General features: G+C 39.7%; 1 protein-coding gene across 2 annotated transcripts in view; it reads right to left on the bottom strand.

Annotated features, from left to right (window-relative positions):
- Window positions 1-7,998: 7,998 nt before the first annotated feature.
- Window positions 7,999-21,188, bottom strand: part of LOC126505762 (cell surface glycoprotein CD200 receptor 2-like) — a 19,943-nt gene continuing 6,753 nt past the window's right edge. The window contains exons 2-6 of one of the 2 annotated variants that reach the window (XM_050149005.1): window positions 17,409-17,525; window positions 15,101-15,415; window positions 14,738-14,986; window positions 9,230-9,350; window positions 7,999-8,857 (exon numbers count right to left, since the gene is read on the bottom strand). In XM_050149005.1, coding sequence (XP_050004962.1) covers window positions 8,851-8,857; window positions 9,230-9,350; window positions 14,738-14,986; window positions 15,101-15,415; window positions 17,409-17,525 — 809 coding nt within the window. In that variant the 3' untranslated portion in view covers window positions 7,999-8,850. The remainder of the gene's footprint in view (window positions 8,858-9,229; window positions 9,351-14,737; window positions 14,987-15,100; window positions 15,416-17,408; window positions 17,526-21,188) is intronic. The other variant, XM_050149006.1, reaches the window with a different exon arrangement.

Here is a 21,188-nt window from a genome sequence, read left to right as displayed (position 1 = left end):
CCAGGAGGCTTGGCTAGAGGGAGAGAGCTCTGTTTTACTGAGCTTATTGAGATAAACTGCTAGGTCATGAGGAGACGGAAACCTCTGGTAAATCAGCAATGTCTTCCAACAGTAGTGGCTTAAAAATGAAATGACCCTCTGGCTAGATGCTTCCCCTTCCGTAGCCTTATATGTAAATGTTTATTATCATTCTAAAGATAGTTTTAAACTTTCTTCTGAACTTTGAGAAACAGCATCTAGAGAAGCAAAGAAAATTTAATTGTAAAGCCTTCTCAGCTAAAGAAGGGACATGAAGGACAAAGAACTAATTCTGCACACACAATGACGTGCCTCGAATCAAAACTAGATATAAAAGTAAGAGCTAGTCATAAATATCAGACTTTATATCATTTTCCAAAATAATTGAGGAGACATATCCAGGACAGAGCTTGGATGCAATGCTCCATTCTTCTTCTCATATGCTCTTAATTAATTCTTAAGTTACAAACTTTCATAAGTTCTGGTGGTGTTAGGCTGCTAAATAAATCTGTAGGCAGGCCAGAAAATGACTTATGTGGATAAAAATGAAGTAAGATCATGGCTTCTTGCAGGTCGCATTGGTCAGTAGGATCAGCTATGTCTGAGTCTGCCTTAGGTGGCCCCTTTGCAGGGTTCCCCTCCTTCTGCTGTTTTATACCGTGCTGTAGCATTTCCCCGGGACATGTGAATGGCTGTATTCAGTACACACTGAAGGTGGAACTGACAGGCCAGGCATGCAAACCGCTCTCTGCTGTCTCAGCCTGTATTTCTATCAGATGCTGCTTGCCCTGTTCCCTCTCTCAACCACAGATTCCATCAGAAGGTTTAGTAGTATAATTTTATTTATGAAAATGACATCTTTAAAACTGCCACTGTCTTGATAATTAATGTGTAGGCTGAATATTATTTCACATGTGTTGGGCATGTATAGTTCCTATCTTGTAAAATTGGGCCTTGCCGTTTTTGCCTTTTTTTTTCTTTTTAATGGAAAGGGATGCGCCACTTGGTCCCGCATCCATCAGTACCATCCGCTGACAGGTGGTTGGGAGGTAATGGGATTGGCGACCTTAGTTGTAAGGGAACTGTGGAAAATGTTGCCAACAATTGGCCTCCTTCACCTCTGCTGGCTTGGCTGCCTTTCTATGCACATTTTACGACGCGTGGGGGAAATGACAGAAGACAGATGCTTCTTGCTGGTCTAGGAGCTGTTGAATCATTCTTTCTAGTCCCAAGACATTCACTGTAGCTTTTTGGAGCTGTATCTTGGGCTGCTGCTTAGTTTTCACTGTCTTGTAAATGATGTTGTAATTTTCCATTCCGTGGACCAGGTAGGTCTGTGGGAGGGTTTCTTCAAAGGCGATATGTTGTGGATGATATCCTCAGGCCAAGAGCTTTAAAAATTGGGAATGAAGAAATTTGGGGTTTGTAAATAAACCACGGGGTCTTGCAAGAAAAAAAAATATACAACCTTGCCTGACTCCTAGGTTCCACACAGCTGTTGACAGAGGTTTCTGTTCTATCCAGTCCTTCAGTTGTTCAGTCCCATAAAAATCACACAGAGGTCTGCATTTAATTATAAATTGATTGGCCTAGTATCTCAGGTTTCTTATTAACTCTTATAACTTATATTAGCCCACAATTCTTGTCTGTGTTAACCACATGGCTTGGTACCTTTTTCGCAGAGGTAGTCACATCTTGGCTTCCTCTTTGTCTAGGTGATGACTGCAGACTGAAACTTCCCTCTTCCCAGAATTCTCATTGCCCTGCCTTTATTTCATGCCTGGCTACTGGCCAATCAGTGTTTTATTAAAAATAATACAAGTGACAGGACAAAAGACCATTGTCCCACAGTGCACAGCCTCACTTGGGTCTATAGAGGTGCTCATGTCCTTTTAAAGGCTGGACAACCATATCATATTCGCTTTCCTTATAGGTTCTGTGGCTGCCTTGGAACCTCAGAAGGCTGCCTAGAAGACAAGTTACTTTTCAGAAGGATGGTAAATCTCATCTTAACCACAGACCACTCTCCTCCAGAGGCCTCTGGCACTTTGTTTTTAGAAAAGTAACTGAAAAGTGTGATGTACTCAAGCATTTTCTTCACATTATTAGAAAACTGTGTATGATCAGTCTCTCACACACAGCTGTCTCCCAGTCAGGATCCTTCTCTTACTCAGAAGCAAACCATCTCACAATTTGGAAGGTGGTTTGTTTTCTCTTTCCCTAAAAACCCTAATATTTAGTTGAACTTCACAATTCCTCCTGTTTTGATGAATTGTGTTCCCTTTACTGTTGATAAATATGAGTCTGTGGATGCTTTCTCTCTTCCTCTGGTTAGAGTTGTAGATACTCTTGACTCACCAGAGAGCTCCCCTCTGCAATGCTGGCCACCGGCTTCTTCTCTCTCTCATGATTACTAAATCACTAGAGCGTCACAGTAGAAGGATGTACTGGCCGTGGGAGCCTATCTATTTCTTTCCATGTGTGAGCTCTCAGAGTCTCATGAAGTGGGGGAAGGCAAGAGTAGCGGGGAACCATGCACTGAACGTTTTCCTGGGTGCTTGTGCAGACACGAGGTCCCTTTGGGAGCTGATAGGCTGAAAGATAAGATTTTTTCAGCGTCCTTTGCAGAATCCTTAATAACCAGATAGAGATGATATTCAAAACCCTCTCTTCAGCTGGCCTAATAGTAAGAATTGTATTTTTATTTCATGGTGGAAACCAGAACTGGGCGAAATCCTTGAGCAATCCCGGGGTTATCAGTTCAGAGAGGAAGGCCCACCCTCTCCATCAACCTCACCCAGCAGAACCCCTGCCTGTCGCAGACCCGTTTTGGCTCTCCACTACATATGAGCCAGTATTCTCGGCTCCTCGTTTGATCTTCAAATCAATGGTGGATGAATAGGTTAGAAGATTTGGACATTCTGTTCAGAGAACTTTATAAATTCATCGAGATTAGCTGGATCTGCAGAACATGGCTGGCGTTCTTAAAAACTGTCTTCTGCTCCCAAATGAATTCTTGAAATGCAAGATGTGTGTGAGGAAATAATACAGTTTCTGTCACCCCGATGGAGACCACCCTGACCCGCCCAGGCCATCCTCTCTTCCTGCTATGCCTTTCTTTCTTGAACTTTCCCACTGTGGAATTCTTATGCATATTATAACTCATTTCCCCCGTCACCACCTTCATCAGCAAGGCCTCACACACATCCTCCAGTTCTGTCTTTTTGCACGTTGCCGCAGGTCTCTCCATGCGCTGCTCTCCCACAAGGACCTGTGCCTGGTAAAAGATTGAACTAAAGCCTAGTTGGGCACCGCCCCGCCGGCCCCGCCCAGTTCCACCTGGCTCTGCAAAAGGTCTAAACAGATAAGTATCTCCCCCTCTTGTTTTCCGGGGATTAGATAACAAGCTATCACATGAACTGGGCCAATCAGACAAGAGAGATTAGGCAGGTGGGGGCTTTCGGGCCTCCTGAGTAAGAGAGGGTCCAAAGTAGTGATGGCCAGTTCCCTGCCTCTGCGAGTGCCCTTGTCTGGCGTGGCCTCGGAAAGTAGCTGTGTTCTCCTGGTGAATAATAAGGCAGGGCAGCTGACTTCTTAGTAACTCCGCATGACCACTGAATCTGAGAGTCTCGGTTTCCTCTTTTAGCAAATGCGGAAGTTGACCTCATTTATCTGCAGCTTCCTTCCAGCGTCAGAATACCATATGTGCCTCTAGATATGATGGGGGAGAGCCTAGGCAGTGGGAAAGGAGAGCTAATTTTACCCGAAGCCATTGACTCTAGCAAGCCGTTCTCTCCATCCGAAGCAATGAGTACTAATCTTGGCTCAACTGAGAAGACAGTTTAACGACCCTCCCCCCCTCAAGTGTGAATATCCACTCCCAACTCATTTGGTAAGCAAACTGCGTCTACTACAATTAAGAGAAAAGAGCAGTGTACCATTGGGAACTGAAAAGGTGTTTTTTCTTCTTAAGTAGAAGTTTAGCGCCTCCTCTTCTTGTAGCTGCTATTCCAAGTGCCACCCAAGAAAAGCTACAGAGTTAATGACGTGTAGGCTTGTTGTATGAAACGATAAAGAAATACAGGACGGCTTTCCTGAGGCAAAGTTCACTTTATTTTGCTGTAAAATGGTAAAAAGAATTAAGCCGAAGCACCACCTAGTGGTTCTCAACTGGGCTGTGCTTCCAGTTTTCCTCAGTCTGAGACCATATTGATTTTTGTGTAAGATAGTGTTGTGATCGGACTGGCCTGACCCGAGTGACACCATATTGTATAAAACAGGAGTTTACAAGGCCAGGCCTTCCCCCGAGGGACTCCATTGCACAAGAGCGTCAGACTCCATTTGGGTGCAAGTGCAGAAGCAGGGCCAGCTAACACACCACCACCTGTCCAGTGACATTCAGGAGGCTGATACTCAACCCAGACCCAAGAGTAAGAGTCACCTCACCCTACACACTTATGGAAGCCAATGGGGATTACATGCAAATATTAAGGTCACATCAGGAAAACGAGGCCCAAGGACATATTGAATGGACCAGAATGAGGGAAGATTAAGACAACCTCACTGGACTGCAGAAGGAGAAGGACACCTAGTACTGTGATGGCAAGACCCTCACCAACCTGTCAACCGATCACCCTGTGTGAGTCAAGGAAACAATAGGCACAAAATTCCTGACTGTGAAAGGGGCTGCTGCTTGGCTTGGTCCTCGCTGCGGATGTAGCCTACTGTAACTGCCATCAGCTGGTCCATTCACCATTCGTCTATCTGGATCATTTGGCTCTGATTCCTCCCTGGTCTGCACCTTGCTACACAGCTTGACTCAGCTCTCAGACAGCTGAACTCCACCCCTACAACTTGACTCTACAGTAGTAATGGCAGTATCTCTGACAGGCTTTCGATGGTTAGTTATTCAACTCTTCTTCTTCCTGAAGATTCTTCTAGCAACCCCTATCAGTTTCTGTTTGTGCCTCATAGTTAGGCCTCTTTGGAACATCTTAGTCTGCTACAGCCTTTTTATCCCTTTGTACACATTCTGTAACCTTCACAGGTAAATAATAGCAAATGATAGATAGATAGATAGATAGATAGATAGATAGATAGATAGATAGATAGATAGATAGATAGATAGATGATAGATAGATAGATGATAGGTAGGTAGATAGATAAATAGATGTATGGATGGATGATAGATATACAGATGATAGTGATAAAGATAGATGCATACATATACACACATACATATATGGATACATAGACATTTTCAGTGTGATATGTAAAATATGATCTGACAGTTAATATTAATAGTTAAGATTGGAACAAAAAATAGTAGGTTGCCTCGATCAGCTATCAAGGGATTTAGAACTACCTGGCAAATTGCTATCAATGGAACAGCATACTTTATGAATTAATTTAGTAAATTATAATATTTTGGAAACACATGAGCAAGTTCATCTAGTTTCTGACATGGGGGCATCACAATATACAAACATTCATGAGCATGTGCTCATATAAACACATATCTGTGTACATGTGCGTGCATGGTCAACAAAGGAAACTTCACATCTGTGTAGAGATAGGAAGATGAGGGGTTGGACCAGGTGGCTGTGTGGTGTTCAGCTAACACCACATTGAAAACTGTGGCAGTGGGTGTTGAGTAGAGAAGCCACATTTGCTATTCTGACAAGTGGTGAGTCCAGTCTATTTCTATTCCTCCCCACCCCCACACCCCACCCCCACCTGCTCAGATCCTTCCTGGGAGCCCATGACAGTTTTTATTCTCCCCAACTCTGCAACTCAGACATGTCCTCAAGCATCTGGAGATTGACCAACTACCAGATCATCTTCTCACATCCGCACATTTCAAGCACTTTCCCACCATAATCCTTCCTTATACAAGTGACACTTCTTCTAAGATCGCCCTGGAGATGTCTCTCTGGCCCACCATCCCTATGTCCCAAAACTATTATTCCATTACCTTTACGGGAAGAACACAAATGATCCAGACATGCACATGAGTAGAACACAACTAATTTTAATGGTAGTAAACTTCCCAAGTGACCAACTAAGTATTTATTTCTATTAGAATTAATCTCAGCTATGTATGAAGTAAAACTAAAAAAAAAAAAAAAAGAAAAAAAAACAAATGTGAAAAACATGGTTTAGTCTCTATTAGATAAAAGAACAATTGGATAGTCTGGGGCTGGTGGGGTTAAATCTATGGTCATCAGGCCCAAGTTCTTGCCCTGTTCTGTTTTTCCTCTTCGATTAGTAGCTTCCATCCTTAGCATTATCCACAGATCAAGTAGTTCTGGGACCTCCAGGCATCACACCAGTACTGCAGTTCCACAGATATACTGAAAAGCAAGAAAGTCCTTCCTTTTCTTTAAAGGAATGTCCTAAAAATATCACACATCTCATTTGCTAGAGCTAGTGGTCAGTCTCAAATGCAGAAGAAACCAAAAGAGACAGCTATGTCTGTCCTTATGAAATTGAAGTTATGTTATTGAGCAATATATGAGTTACTTATAAAATTGGAGTTACGTTTGAGCAATGTATGAGTTACTTATAAAATTGGAGTTGGGTTATTGAGCAATGTATGAGTTACTTAATGCCACAAATGTGCTGCCTGGCAAAGAACCACAGGAACTCCATGGCGATAACTGTTCATTTGTCCAGGATCAGCATGGCCTCATATCTGCTGATCTTGACTGGGCTTGCTCAAGGGTCTGAAATAACACTAATTCCTGGATCCCTGAGCTGGCCTCAACAGAGAAATGAAAGGTTTGACTGACATGGACCAACTGTGTTCTATTCTCATCCTCCAGTGTAACATGAATGGAGTGCCTGTTTGTTGGGGTTTTTGTCCCACCCGCCCCCCCCCAGCTGTTTAGTCCCAAAGAAAAATCACACAGAGATCTCTATATGTTATAAAGCTGGTTGGCCCATTAGTTCTAGCCTCTCACTGGCTAATCTCACATCTTGATTAACTCATTTTCCTGATCTATGTTAGCCATGTGGCTCAGTATCTTTTTCAGTGGAGTAGATCACATCCTGCTGCTTCAGTGATCTGGGCAGGAGTGGGAGGAATCAGCTTCCTCCTTCCCAGAATTCTTCTGTTCTCATTACATCATTTCTACTTCCTGTCTGGTTTTTTCCGCCTATACTTTCTGCCTGGCCAGTCAGTGTTTATTTAAAACATGATTGACAGATTACAGACAATTCTCCAGAACCACTCCAGTGGGTAGGTCACCTATTTTCCCACAGAATGAAAAGTAGAAACACTCAGGACCTTTTGAGACCCAAGCTTAAAAGTAAAGAACAGCCATTTCTGTATCTTTTTATTGGCCAGAGAAAACTACTTGGAGTGAGTAACCAGAGCCACGAACTTTGAGGTCTAGCACAAAACATGTCAGAGAGGTGTATGAAGATAGAATCATGAAGAGAATTGTTTTCACAAGTAGAACAGGGAAGAGAGACAATGAGCCAACCTACCTTCAATCTCTGCCCTGTATTTTCTAGTCTGTTACAGAATTATATCTCTTTCCATTTTCTGTCCTGACTTAAACGTGAAGACATTGCAATGAAAGAGGAGATAAAAAAAAAGAGCACATCCCTTATATGTGTTTGACAATAATGAATTTATTTACTGCTGAATGCATGGTAATTTCCTACTATTAAAGTAGACAATATCTCGATAGCATTCTTCTACTCTTTATTGTGTGCAGAGGTTTTCTAATCTCAAGCCTCATCTTGTAGTGTTGAGGTGAGCAGGCCTGCTTTTCATCCTGCCCTGTTCCTGCATAGCTAGCTTAGCCCCAGAATAATTACACAGAAACTGTATTCATTTAAACACTGCCTGGCCCATTAGTTTTAGCCTCTTTTTGGCTAATTCTCACATCTTGCTTTAACCCATATTTAGTAATCTGTGTAGCGCCATGAGGTGGTGGCTTACCTGGAAAGATCCTAACCTGCGTCCGGAGAATCATGGCATCTGCCTGACTCTGCTTTCTTTCTCCCAGCATTCTGTTCTGTCTTCCCCACCTACCTATGTTCTGACCTATCAGGCCAAGCAGTTTTCTTTATTAACCAATGAAAGCAACAGATAGATAGAAGATCCTCCTACATCATTATCTTTTTCTTCTTGATGTACAGTTTTAGTGTTTACCAGTATCTTACCCTTACCCATATTGATCCATCCTAACCTCTGTGTAAGTCACAATGCAGACAGCAAGGGGAATTGAGACAATGGGGTTCAAAATAGTAAGGGGATTTTCAGTGTTATCTTCATTCTACTGGTAGTACCTTCCCTGGGTCCAACTTTTAAAATGCAGAGATACTGCTAAAAAATGGCTCCTAGCTAGCTATTTAATTATTATTACAAAAGGCAACTGTCTAGCTACTTGGTAGAAAGCAAGCAAAGAAGGCCAGTTAGTGGACTGACTTGAAGATGTTGCTTCTCACAGCACCTGAAAGTGTAACATTTATGATCACATAAAATGAATCTAGGAACAGGAAGTTGGTAGAAGCCATTCATGGAGGATGTGGGTGAAGGAAATACACCCAGCACTGTTGTTGACCTTTTGCTAAGCCATCTTCTTCTTCAACCTGAGAAGTGGGGAAGGTAGAGAGTAGATAGTTGTTCATAGCATGTATGATGATAAGCACCAATATTTTTGCCTGTATAGTCATACTGCATAACTGTCATCATCACATGACTTCTAACAGATGTGAAGACATTAGGAGCATGTAAGCTGGATGTCAACAAAGGTGACTGCAGGTGGTTGCTTTCTTGCATTATGTCATCAGATTTATGGGCTTCAGATATCTGGATTTTCACTTTCTAAAAATAAACAAAAGTAAACAACAAAAATACAATTAAACAGAAATAAACAGAAACTCATAGATAACAAGAAACTTGTAAATAAGCTCATAAAAGTTTTAGAAACTTCATTTCTACCATTGATTCCTGAGAGAGAGGGCTAGGCTAAGTCCCTCCTCAGTTAGAACTGTGGCAAGGCAGACACTCTTGCCAGTGCTGTGGGTATCTATGCCAGGGCTCCATTATTTAAAGAAAGCCTGGTGCTGAAGAAGAGTAGATGGAAAAACCACAATGGGGTCATATAACGTATCTTCCCAGTCCACTGTGAACTTAAACTTATGACAATGTTTTTCTTTTCCTAATTAGTCTTATTATTTCAGTTTTCTGTCCTACCTGAAATAATTGCTCTTCTTGAAGAAAGCAAATCCTACAGTGAGCAGAATAATCCCCAGGAGGGACAGTTTCATATAGAGAATGATCAGCAGGGAACTCAGTGTGCTGGTGACACCTGTAACTACAGGCAAGGGTAGAGGACAAGTCAGTTCAATAATGGTTCTCATCAGGGAATTAAAACAAACAGCTTTAAAATCACTTACAGTATTCCTAATGTTTTAGGGAATGTCAAAATCAGAAAGCCTTACAAATTATAATTTAAATGCCTCTCATATATCATTATTGCAGGATTAAGTTTAGAAATCTATTCCATATTTTGTGATTGATAGGCACTAACAAATATTTGACAGTGAATACATGCACACTAAGTATTGCTAATACTTCCCAGTTATATAAGGAAAAAGTCCCCGTGTAAATTTTATTTTATTTTTATGAAAATATAATTGCATCCTTCCCACCCATTCCTCTTTCTTCTTCCAAACTCCTCCACTTGTCCTCACTTCCCAATGTTCCCTGTCAAATTGCTAACCTCTTCTAAATTATTATTGTTGTATATTTATACATAATATGGAATACAGTCTGTTGTGTCCATTCTGTGTTGTTTGCATGTACATGATTTCAGGACTGACTACTTGGGATTGGATATAGGGCCATTTCTGAGGGAACACTATTTCTTTCCCTTCTCAGCACTGTTGGGGCTCATAAGGCCTAGGTATGAGGCCCAGTGTGTAACTTCCTGAGTCTAGCTCGAGTTTAAAGACCTGTCTTTGGCCATGACTTCTCTTGTGAGTGACTCAGCACATCCCGACCTAGACCTGCCTCTGCCCAGCCACTGCTATCATGGTAGAATATTATTGGCCCTTGTTCCTTACTCCACCTCAACCCATCCCAAGCTTCTCCACCCCCATCACAACCCTATATAAGTTCCTGCCTGATACCATTAAGTGAGATCCTGCTTTGACAGACTCCAGACTCAGTGGGTGTGTTTCTCCCCTTGAGGGGTGGGGGTGGGCTGGGTCATTCAACACTCACCATCCTGCTCAACCTAAGGGAAAGTCCAGCAGGACTGGCTCTGTCCCCACCCTTTCTGCCAGAGAACCCAGCACAGCACACCTTAGTTAACTGTAGATCTTTGTCTAAGGGTGAGGCTGCATGAGATTGTCTCCTTCTAGGTTTGCATATTTATTTTTATGTTACTTTGCCTGTCTAAAACACCTGATTGGCCTAATAAAAAGCTAAATGGCTAGTAGAGGGGCAGAAGAGAGAAATAGGTGTGGGGGGAGGCAGAGAGAATAAATAGGAGGAGAAATCTGAGAAGGGGGATTAGGGAGCCAGAATAAGGAGAGGAGGTTGCTAGGGGTCAATCAGTTAGTTACGCAATCAGCCACTGAGTAATAGGGAAAGTAAAATATACAAAAGTAAGAAAAGGAAAAAAACCCGAGACAAAAGGTAGATGAGATAATTAGTTAAGAAAATCTGGCTAGAAATAAGCTAAGCTAAGACTAGGCATACATAGCCAAGAATAAGCCTTCTTGTGATTTATTTGGGAGCTGGGTGGTAGGCATCCAGTAAAAGCCAAAGAGTAACAGAGCTACTGAATTTTTTTGAGTTAATCTTGGATCCAGCTACATCACTGAAGGTGTTTATCAGCTGTAGAAGCTCCACGGGAGAATTTGTGGTATCTTTTATGTATGCTATCATATCATCTGCAAATCGCATAAGTTTGACTTCCTTTTCAATTTGTATCCCCTTGATATCCTTCAGTTGCCTTATTGCTCTAGCTAAAAATCCAAGTACTATTTTGAATATGTACGAAGAGAGTGGAAAACCTTGTCTTACTATTGATTTTAGTGGAATTGCTTTGATTTTTTTTCTGTGTTTAAGTTGATGTTTACAGTCTTGCTGTAAATTGCCTTTATTTGTTAAGGTATGACCGTTGTATCCCTCATCTTTCCAAGTCTTTTATTTTTTATGAATTCATTTTTACTAGGCAAAACAGGGTTTCCCCTTCCTCTTTCCCTCCTAGTCCCTCTTCCCACCCTTCCTTCTCCTCCCCACTTTCACTCCTTTTCCTTTCACTTCAGAAAAGTGCAGGCCTCCCACGTATACCAGTCAGTCATGGCATATCAAGTTGCAGTAAGACTAGGTGCTTCCTCTCCTATTAATGCTGAATGAGGCAACCAGGTAGGAGGGAAGGGTCTGAAAATCAGGTGACAGAGTCAGAGACAGCCCCTGCTCTCTCTGTTAGGAGTTTTACCAGAAGACCAAGATACACAACTGTAACTTATGTGAAGAGGGTCTAAGTCATTCAGTCCCATGCAAATTCTCTGGTTGGCAATTCAGTCTTTGTGAGCCCCTATGAAACCAGTTTAGTTGATTATTTGGGTTTTCTTGTACTGTCGTTGGTCCCTCTTGCTCCCACAATCCTTCCTCTTCATCTTCCATAGCATTCCCTGAGCTCTACCAAATGTCTGGCTCTAGATCTGCATTTGTTTCCATCAGTCACTAGGTGAAACCTTTTTGACAATTGGACTAGGCAATGATTTATGAGTATAGCAGAATATCACCAGGCATCATTTCATTGAGTTTTTTCTCTTTTGTCAGTTATGCTTGGTCCTTTTCTAGGTCTTTGGCTATACAGCCTCTGGGTTTTGGCATTACAAACTGGGAGCCCATTAATAGTGGGAGTCTCAAGCTGGACGAGTCATTGGTTGGCCATACCCATAATTTATGTGCCTCCTTTGTCCCAGCATACCTTTGTAGGCAAGGCAAATTGTAGGTCAAAGGTTATATGACTGGGTTGGGATACAAATCCCTCCAATGGAAGTCTTGCCTGCTTATAGAAGATGTCCAATTCAGGCTCCATATCTCCCATTGCTAGGAGTCTTAGTCTTAGTCTTAGTTAGAATAATCCACATAGATAAATGGGAATTTTCATTGTACTAGTTTTCTAGCTCACCCCAGAGGTGATTCCAATCATCTTTTCCAGTACTCTCTTCTTCCATCCTCCCCCACCTGATCCCTCCTGTTCCCATGCCTATCCCCAATTCCTACCTTTTCCCTATCAACCTTGAAGTCTATTCTTTTTCCACTTCTCAGTGAGATTCATATGTCTCTGCCTTGAGCCTTTCTTGTTCCTTAACTTCTTTGGGTTTGTAAATTTTAGCATGATTATCCTTTACTTTATGGCTAATATCAATCTATAAAAAAAAACCTTAAAAACATATATGTGAGTTTAGGTTAGTAGCCTGTACAATGAAATGTCTCTCTGTACTTAGCTCCTTCACTGTTGTAGGGAGGTACGGTGGGCTGTGTCCCACCACCCGGCTATCTTAGCCCTAGCCCGAAATAACCACAAAGAAATTGTATTGATTTAATTATTGCCTGTCCCATTATCTCTAGCCTCTTATTGGCTAACTCTTACATCTTGATTCAACCCATTTCTAATAATCTGTATGTCACCATTAGGTCATGGCTTACCAGGAGAGATTCTAACCTATGTCCATCTCAGGCTGGAGATTCATGGCATCTGTCATTCTTCCCTTCTTAACAGCATTCTGTTCTGTCTACTCCGCCCACTTAAGGGCTGCCCGATCAAAAGGCCAAGGCAGTCTCTTTATTTAACCAATGAAAAGCAACACACAAACAGAAGAACCTCCTATACCACAGTCAAAAATTTCAAAGAAAACACAAAATATACATAATCTAGACCCTCTGTGTACATTTCATCTTCACATGACTTATTTTTCTTACTCTATTACTTTTCTACAAGTTTAATCTGTCTCTTTAAAGACTTTCTTCTAATTTTTTAAACAATTTACTTTTTTCATAACTCTCTACACTCTTTTTCTTCTTTTCCCCAAGCCTATATACAGTTATCCAACACTGTGACCCATTTAGAGGTCTTTTTCATCTGAATTTGTCTTTATTGTGTATCTGTATCCTTTTCTGAATATGACTGTTTCTTTTTTTAAATATTTATTTATTATGTATACAATATTCTGTCTGTATGCCTGCAGCCCAGAAGAGGGTACCAGTCCCCATTACAGATGGTTATGAGCCACCATGTGGTTGCTGGGAATTGAACTCAGGACCTTCGAAAGAGCAGGCAGTGCTCTTAACCTCTGAGCCATCTCTCCAGCCCAGGACTGTTTCTTAAAATGATAAGCACTTCTTATAAACCTAAGCAGCAGCATTTCTAGAGCAAATATGGTATGGCCTGCATATTCCACCCAGTACAACACGGCAGAGGTCCATTCACTTTCTCTGAGACTGCTGTGTGGGATCATCCTCAGTACCTCAACTCTGATAACCAGTTAGCCCATGCTGCCACCAAGTAACTTGCAGCATTCTGCCCAGAAGCCCCATTTAATTGTTCGGCCTTCTGGAAAAGCCAGAGTTCATGCTGGCAGCATGACCAAGAAAGCCACCATTTCAAAACTGCACAGCTTTTTTCTGTTACCACTGAATCAGGAAAACCTCTCTTAAAGTGTATTTTAGTTGGCCACATTGGCACCAGTTTGTTGTAGGAGGCCATTTGTTTGTTACAGGCTGCTCAGTCCTGAAATAACCACACAGAAACTATTAATTAAATCACTACTTGACCCATTAGTTCTAGCTTCTAATTGGCTAACTCTTACATCTTAATTTAACCCATTTCTTTTAATCTTTGTATTACCATGTAGCTGTGGCTTACCGGAAAGATTCAGGCATCTTTCTCTAATAGGGCTACATGGTTTCTCACTGACTCTGCCTTCTTTCTCCCAGCATTCAGTTTAGTTTTCCCACCTATATCTATTCTTCCCTGCACAGGCCTAAGGCAGTTTCTTTTTTAAGCAATGGTCTTCACAGCATACAAAGAGGGATCCTCCATCCTCCATAGAGGGCCCTGAGAATCTCTTCAATTTGTCTGTCCCTGTATTGCAGTCTTTATAATAAACCATTAAAATAGTAAGCAAAGTGTATTTTCAGTTCTGTGAACCATTCTACCAAATTACTTACCCTGATAAATAGATTATGGAAACATTCTGAATTTGTAGCCTATTGGTAAGAACTGCAGGTGTCTTAAGTGGGTCTGTTGTCCTATTTAGCTTTAATTGTCCACTTCATATGGCCTAAAGCCACCTAAGAGACCAGTATATGGGTGGCATCATTCCTGTGCAGAATAGTTAGATAGATGATAGATAGATAGATAGATAGATAGATAGATAGATAGATAGATAGATAGAGCTTAGCATGGATCTGAGTAACTAGCAAGCAGCTAGCTAGCCCATGGTTTCTACGTCAAGATTATGATTGAGTTGTCTTGACTGTCCTCTTTCCTCCCTTAAGTGACTTTTGGCCACAATTATCAGAGATAGTAGGAACTCCAAATATTTGTCTTTCATGAAAAAATGTTAAATATCAAGTATGTTTTTCTTTTTAAACAAACAGAAATCCTTGAGATAGCATGAAGCTCTATGCTCCTTCCTCCATAGAGGGCCCTGAAAACAAGAAAAGGGTACTTACCTTGATTCAGTTCTATGGACATAAGCTTGCTGCCAGTCAGATAGGAGACAAAGCAGAAGACATCAGACACATTGTTGTGCTCCCAGTGGCATGTGCTCCTGACAGTCTCGGTGCCATTGCTGTGTGATGCAGTCACTGTTTTACAATCCCCATCTGGAGTCCAAAAGATCTGTGCAATTGGCTTGCCTGCAATTGTCTCACAAACTGCAGTTCTGTTTTCGCCTTGAACTAGGGTTACTTCTGGGGGGACTGTGAGGAATAGAAGGAAAAAAAAATTCAGTCTTGTCACAAATTACAAAGGCATTTGTTTCTATCTAAAATCCAGTGACCTAAAGTACCGCAATATGTAACATTGTGACTTACCTATCACATGGAAGCTATATTCTTGTTGGAAATTCTTCATGAGTGTGTGTATTTGACATGAATAATGCCCATCATGACCGAGGGCCACTGCATTGATCTGAAGGTCAGGACTCTGGTCAGGTGTGGAGGCCCAGGTGATTCTTTCATCAGCGCAGCCTTTATGGGTCTCGTTGTTTTCTACTCTGTAGGATATTGTGCAGGGAGGCTGACTTATGAGAGCTATTTCCCATATTATAAATTTTGCCTTTTTTGATGGAGTTTGAGGGCAGTGCAGCACAGCCTTTGTGCCTATCTGTACAGACACTGTAGTGATATCTAGATACACACACACACATACACATGAGAGAGAAAGAGAGAGAGAGAGAGAGTAAGGGAGAGAGAAACAAAGACAGCTCTTAATAAAAGACTTGGAGTATTATATTTACCTAAAATTAATTACATGAATTTGTATTAGGATGTCTTTTGTTCTGGAAATCATATCCTAAAAACAGTATAATTACAATTTAAAAATATGCATTATTTTTAAAACAAATCCAAATACTAGCCAACTGTGCCATCTGATACACATTTCTTTTGGATCAGTGTATATGTAAAGTATTTGAAGTTAACACAATAGTTTTGCTATCAATCAGAGACAGAAAATTGCTTCTCAGTTTCAGCTACAATCAAGAAAGTCAGTCATAAAAACACAATAAATTTGCATTAAATTACAAAAATAGTATGCTAAATCTATTTTTTGGTGGTAGGCAATATTGATGTCATCATACAATTCATGATCGTCATGAAACAAATCTTGTGATTGTCTCCTAAGTTTTGATCAGTACCAAAACAATCAGCAAGCCTCTTCCTAAGGATTGAGATAAGCATTAATGTGGAAAATATGAAGACACTGTCATTATAAGTAATTCATGTCATTTACATTAAAGTAGTTAGAAATTTTTGTTTATTTTTACTTACAGATTACAAATAAGCTAAATCAATTGATTTTAAAACATTTTATACAACTTCCCCAGCCTGACCATCTCGTGAAAACTAAAATAATAATCAGTAGAAATAAAAATTTGTTATAAATATTTGCTTCCAGTGAAAAGGTATGAATGTTTTTAAAAACATGAAAAATTTATAATTTTACTGAAAATGTGTAAAATTATCAGACATAATACTTAGATATGTTATCCTTCCTATTAGATAAGTATAAATTCACAGACAGGTCAGCTCTAAGTTTTGCCCATAGATTTTGTTTCTATAGTCTATGAGAATTAAATATGCAAGCTGACTATTGTGCTCACGTATAGAAAGTTTAAATTAAACTTCAGAACCTGTAAGCTTCTCCTGCTTAAGAACTCATGCAGTCTATACATTGGCAAAAGGCATCATGACTGATAAATTTACTGAAGGGTGTTTATTTCATCAGAGCATCTGTTCCAGCTCACCTGCGACAACTGTGGGGGTCGGGACAACCTCACTTTAATGTAATCAGAAACAGTTTTATGATGGAGGAGCTTTATGCATGAATGAGTCTTAGCTTTGCTAAAAGCTTTCCCTTTTCTTGTTGTCCAGTCACTTGCCTCCTGAGGCAAGACAAAGCAAGCCTCACATCTTATGACCAAATAAAAGCCACATAACCAAATAAGAAAAAAGTGGGACTTTAACACAGATGTGAGAGGAAATTAAACCCATGGTGGTGGTTTGAATGGAAACGGCCCCACAGGCTCATATGTTTGAATGCTTAATCACAAGGAAATGGAACTGTTTGAATGGTTGTGGATTAGATGTGCTTTATTCGGGCGAGCATGGCCTTGTTGGAGGAAGTATGTCATCAGGAGTGGAGTTTGAGCTTCAAAATCCCATGCCAGGTCCAGTTAACCCCTCCCACCTCTCTCTGATAGTGGATCAGGATGTAGCTGCCAACTACTTCCTCAACAATATGAGTGCCACCATGGCCCTACCCTGATGATATTGGACTAAACTTCTGAACCATAAGCAAGTCCTCAATTAAATACTTTCTTTTGTAAGTGTTGCCTTGGCCATGGTGTCTCTTCACAGCAACAGAACAGTGACTAAGACACCCATGGTCTTTCCATTGCTGCAAGTTTACAAAGATTTAGAGGCACACAAGGATGAGCCTTGCTAGGGAAACAACGAGCAGTCCAATTACTCCAGACCTGTGACAGCACAGTACTTGGACCACTAGATGCTTCTACTAAGAGGAAGGCTGGAATACTACAGCCAACATATCAGCTACTTCCTAATCAAGACCCACTCTCTATCTCCTCAATGATGGCTACTACAGAAGGAAGAATATTACCAAATGGAATAAGATATGGATCATCCTGTGGCTCCTGATGGTGATTATACTGTGGATCCTGATGCTGATAAGCCCGTGATTCCTGCCATTTTCCTGCCATAATTGAATGACTTGACTCTAGAAAATATTTAAAGAAGAGAACATTTGTTTTGTATTTTCCTATAGAGTAAAAGCCTTCTTTCTCAAAAGTCGTATTCAACACAATAGATAACCATTAACCTTCACTAAAATTACTCAACAAAAAAACACTTTAAAACATTAGATGTTATAACATCTGAGGATGAAAGTATATTAACATTTTGAAATTCAAAATTGCAAGATATTGTTTCCCACATGTAAAATAACTTATTTAACCAACAGTATTTTACAATGGAACTCTCCCCCTTTCCCATGTAAAAATCACGTCCTCAGGAACAGCTTTAGTCAGTGTATCATCCTCATCCAAACCTACATTACAACTTTTCTCCATCTTCCAAATTCTAATTAATTTTGTTTGATCATATGGTAAGCATCTTACCTAGGCTGTGTACAGTTTTTTTTTCCAATAAATTTAGAATAAGGATTAATAATGATTCATCCATTATCTTCCTTCCTTCATTCTAGTTGATTTGCAGTTACAATATACTTTTTCTCTATTTTTGGACAACAAAGATGTCATGGCCTCTGCTTCTTTGGTAGACTTGTTGATACCTCAGAACTCCACACCCTTTCTGCTCTTGTTGAAAATTCTATCTTTTGAGAAACCATTCCTTTTTCATTCTCAGATGTTTGAGTATGATGGAAGATGAATTTCAAATTCTATGCTAACAGCTACCCAAAGGTAGATTATTATATTAATTTTAGATAAAGAAAATTTGAGATCAAGAAAAGATATCAAGGATAAAGGTGGGCCTTGTAGAAAGATGCACCACCAATTCTCCTCCAAGAACAAATCCCAATCATTAGCTTGTAGGTACATAACAACAGAGAGTTGAGATGAAAAAGCCAAACCTGTTATAAGCTCTTAGAAGAAAGAGGGAAATTCAGTTCTGTAGTTTAGAGATTTTAACATCCCTCTATTAGAAAGGGAGAAACCAACAATAGGCACAAAATCAGACAGACATAACTGAACATTGCAACTCCGTCACCAGATCAGTATAACTTATACTACAGAAGACTTCCTATAGTAGAATATATCTTTTCACAAGTTCATATGGAGCTTTCAAGAACATTGATTGATGTAGGAGGGTCATCTGTGTATTTGTTACTTTCACTGGTCAATAAAGAAACTGCCTTGGCCTTTTGATAGGCCAGCCCTTAGGTGGGTGGAGTAGACAGAATAGAATTCTGGGAGGAAGAAAGCAGAGTCAGGCAGACACCATGTTTCTCCTACCCAAGACAGACGGACTCATGCCAGTAAGCCATAGTCAAGTGGCAATACAGATATTAAAAATGGGTTAGATCAATATGTGATAGTGGAGATAATGGGCCAGGCAGTGTTTAAATGAATACTATTTGTGTGTTATTATTTCGGGTTTTAAGCTAGCCATGCGGGAGCCGGGCAGGAGGAAAAGCAGGCCTGCTTGGCTCATCACTACAATAGATTATATCCTGAGCCACAACACATAATACAGTTTTTTATTTGTTTTATATGTATGGGTATATTGCTTGTATGTATGTATGTATGTACAACATTTGCATACCTGGTGCCATCAAAAGCCAGAAAAGGACCTTAGATTCCCTGGAACTGGAGTCACAATTAGATGTGAGCCACCATGTGCTTACTGGAAACCAAACCCAAGTCCTTTGAATGAACAGCCAGTGCTGAAAAACACTGATGCATCTCTCAATCTCAACAGGTTAACACATTTTAAAGAATGGGATCATATCATTATTGTTCCTTGACTATAGTGGAATTAAAATAGAAATCAACAATATTAAATGGACCCCACAAGTATTTTGGAGATGATGTCATACCAATTTTTTTAGATAATGATTTTGAAAGAAGAAATCTTGAAAAATTTTTAAGTATTATGAGCTAAATAAAAATAGAAGTTATCAAAACTTGTAGAATACTAAAATCAGTGCTTAGAGGGCAAGTTTTATCCTTAACTACTTATACTAGAAAAGAAAAAGTTATCTAAAAAATCAATAATTTAAACTCCAACTTCCAGAAACTAGAAAAATAAGCAGAAGAAAAATTAGAGTCAAAGTCAGTAAACACAGGATAATAGAGGATATCAACAAAGCTAAAGCTGATTCTTTAAAGTGACCAATAAAGTTGATAATCAACTTGCAAGACTAGTTAAGAAAATCAATCAACTAGCCAAACTAGAGGGTAAAATATCAGAAGATATGTGTTACTAACATCAAATAACAGAAACAACAGTATTTGAATTACAACAGACACTAAAAGAAAAGTTGGAGACTACTATAAAGATGTATTACAAGAAATTGGATGATCTAGATAAAACAGACAAAATCTTTGAATGACACAATCTGCCGAAATTTATACAGAGAAACATGGGAGAGAAGGAAAAGGGAAAAGAGAGGGAAAAGTGAAGAAAGGAACTAGAGTCTATATTAATAACAGAAAGATTCTTCAAAAACAAAGAATGTTACTAGAAACTTTTAAAATTGTAAAATCTTAATTATCATCATGAAGTACATACCTAGTAACAGAGTTTAAAACCACATAAAGCAAACTTTAACTTAATTAAAGAGATGTAGATGGGTTCACACTCATAAATGGAGGTGCTGACACTTTGTCCTCAGAAATGGACAATCAGAATTGTTCATACCACTACGTGCCTATATAAAGAAAGCAGAGCAATCTCACACTAGAGACTTAAAAAGCACACATGAAAACTCTTGAACAAAAGATGCAGACTCATCCAGGAGGAATAGATTACAGAAAATAATAAAATTATGAGCTGAAATCAATAAAATAGAATCAAAGGAAACAATACAAAGAATCAATGAAACAAAAAGCTGGTTCTTTGAGAAAAATCAATAAGATAGATGAATACTTATCCAAACTAACCAAAAGGCAGAGGAGGAATATCCAAATTAACAAAATCAGAAATGAAAAGAGGATATAACGTAGACACTGAGGAAATCCAGAGAATCATTAGTTTATACATCAAAAAGCTGTACTCCACAAAATTGGAAAATCTAAAAGAAATGGTCAATTTTCTGGAGAGTTATCATACACCATAAATTAATTCAAGACAATTTAAATATACCCATAACTCCCATGGAAATAGAAGTAGTCATCAAAAGTCTCCCAACCAAAAAAGTCCAAGGCCCAATAGTTTCAGTGCAAAATTCCACCAGAACTTCAAAGAAGAATTAATACTTACACTCCTCAAATTGTTCCCTTCAATAGAAACAGACTGAACATTGCCAAACTCTTTTTATGAGGCTACAGTTACTCTGATACCCAAACCATACAAAGACTCAGATATGAAAGACAATTACAGACCAATCTCCCTCATGAATGTTGATGCAAAAATACTCAATAAAATATTGGCAAACAAAATCCAAGAACACATCCAAAAATCATCGACCATGATCAAGGTGGCTTAATCCCAGATTTGCAGGGATGCTTCAACATACAAAAACCTATCAATGTAATCCACCATAAAAGCAAACTGAAAGAAAAAAAATCCCATAGATTCTGAAAAAGCCTTTGTCACAATTCAACACCCGTTCATGATAAAAGTCTTGGAGATAGTAGGAACATACCTAAACATAATAAAGGCAATAGACAGCAAGCCAACAGCCAACATCAAACTAAAT

The sequence above is a fragment of the Alexandromys fortis genome, unplaced genomic scaffold, assembly GCF_014885135.2.
Source record: "Alexandromys fortis isolate MF-2015 unplaced genomic scaffold, M_Fortis_MF-2015_v1.1 scaffold_4, whole genome shotgun sequence".
Taxonomy (NCBI): Eukaryota; Metazoa; Chordata; class Mammalia; order Rodentia; family Cricetidae; genus Alexandromys; species Alexandromys fortis.
This window is presented reverse-complemented; position numbering and strand designations above follow the sequence as displayed.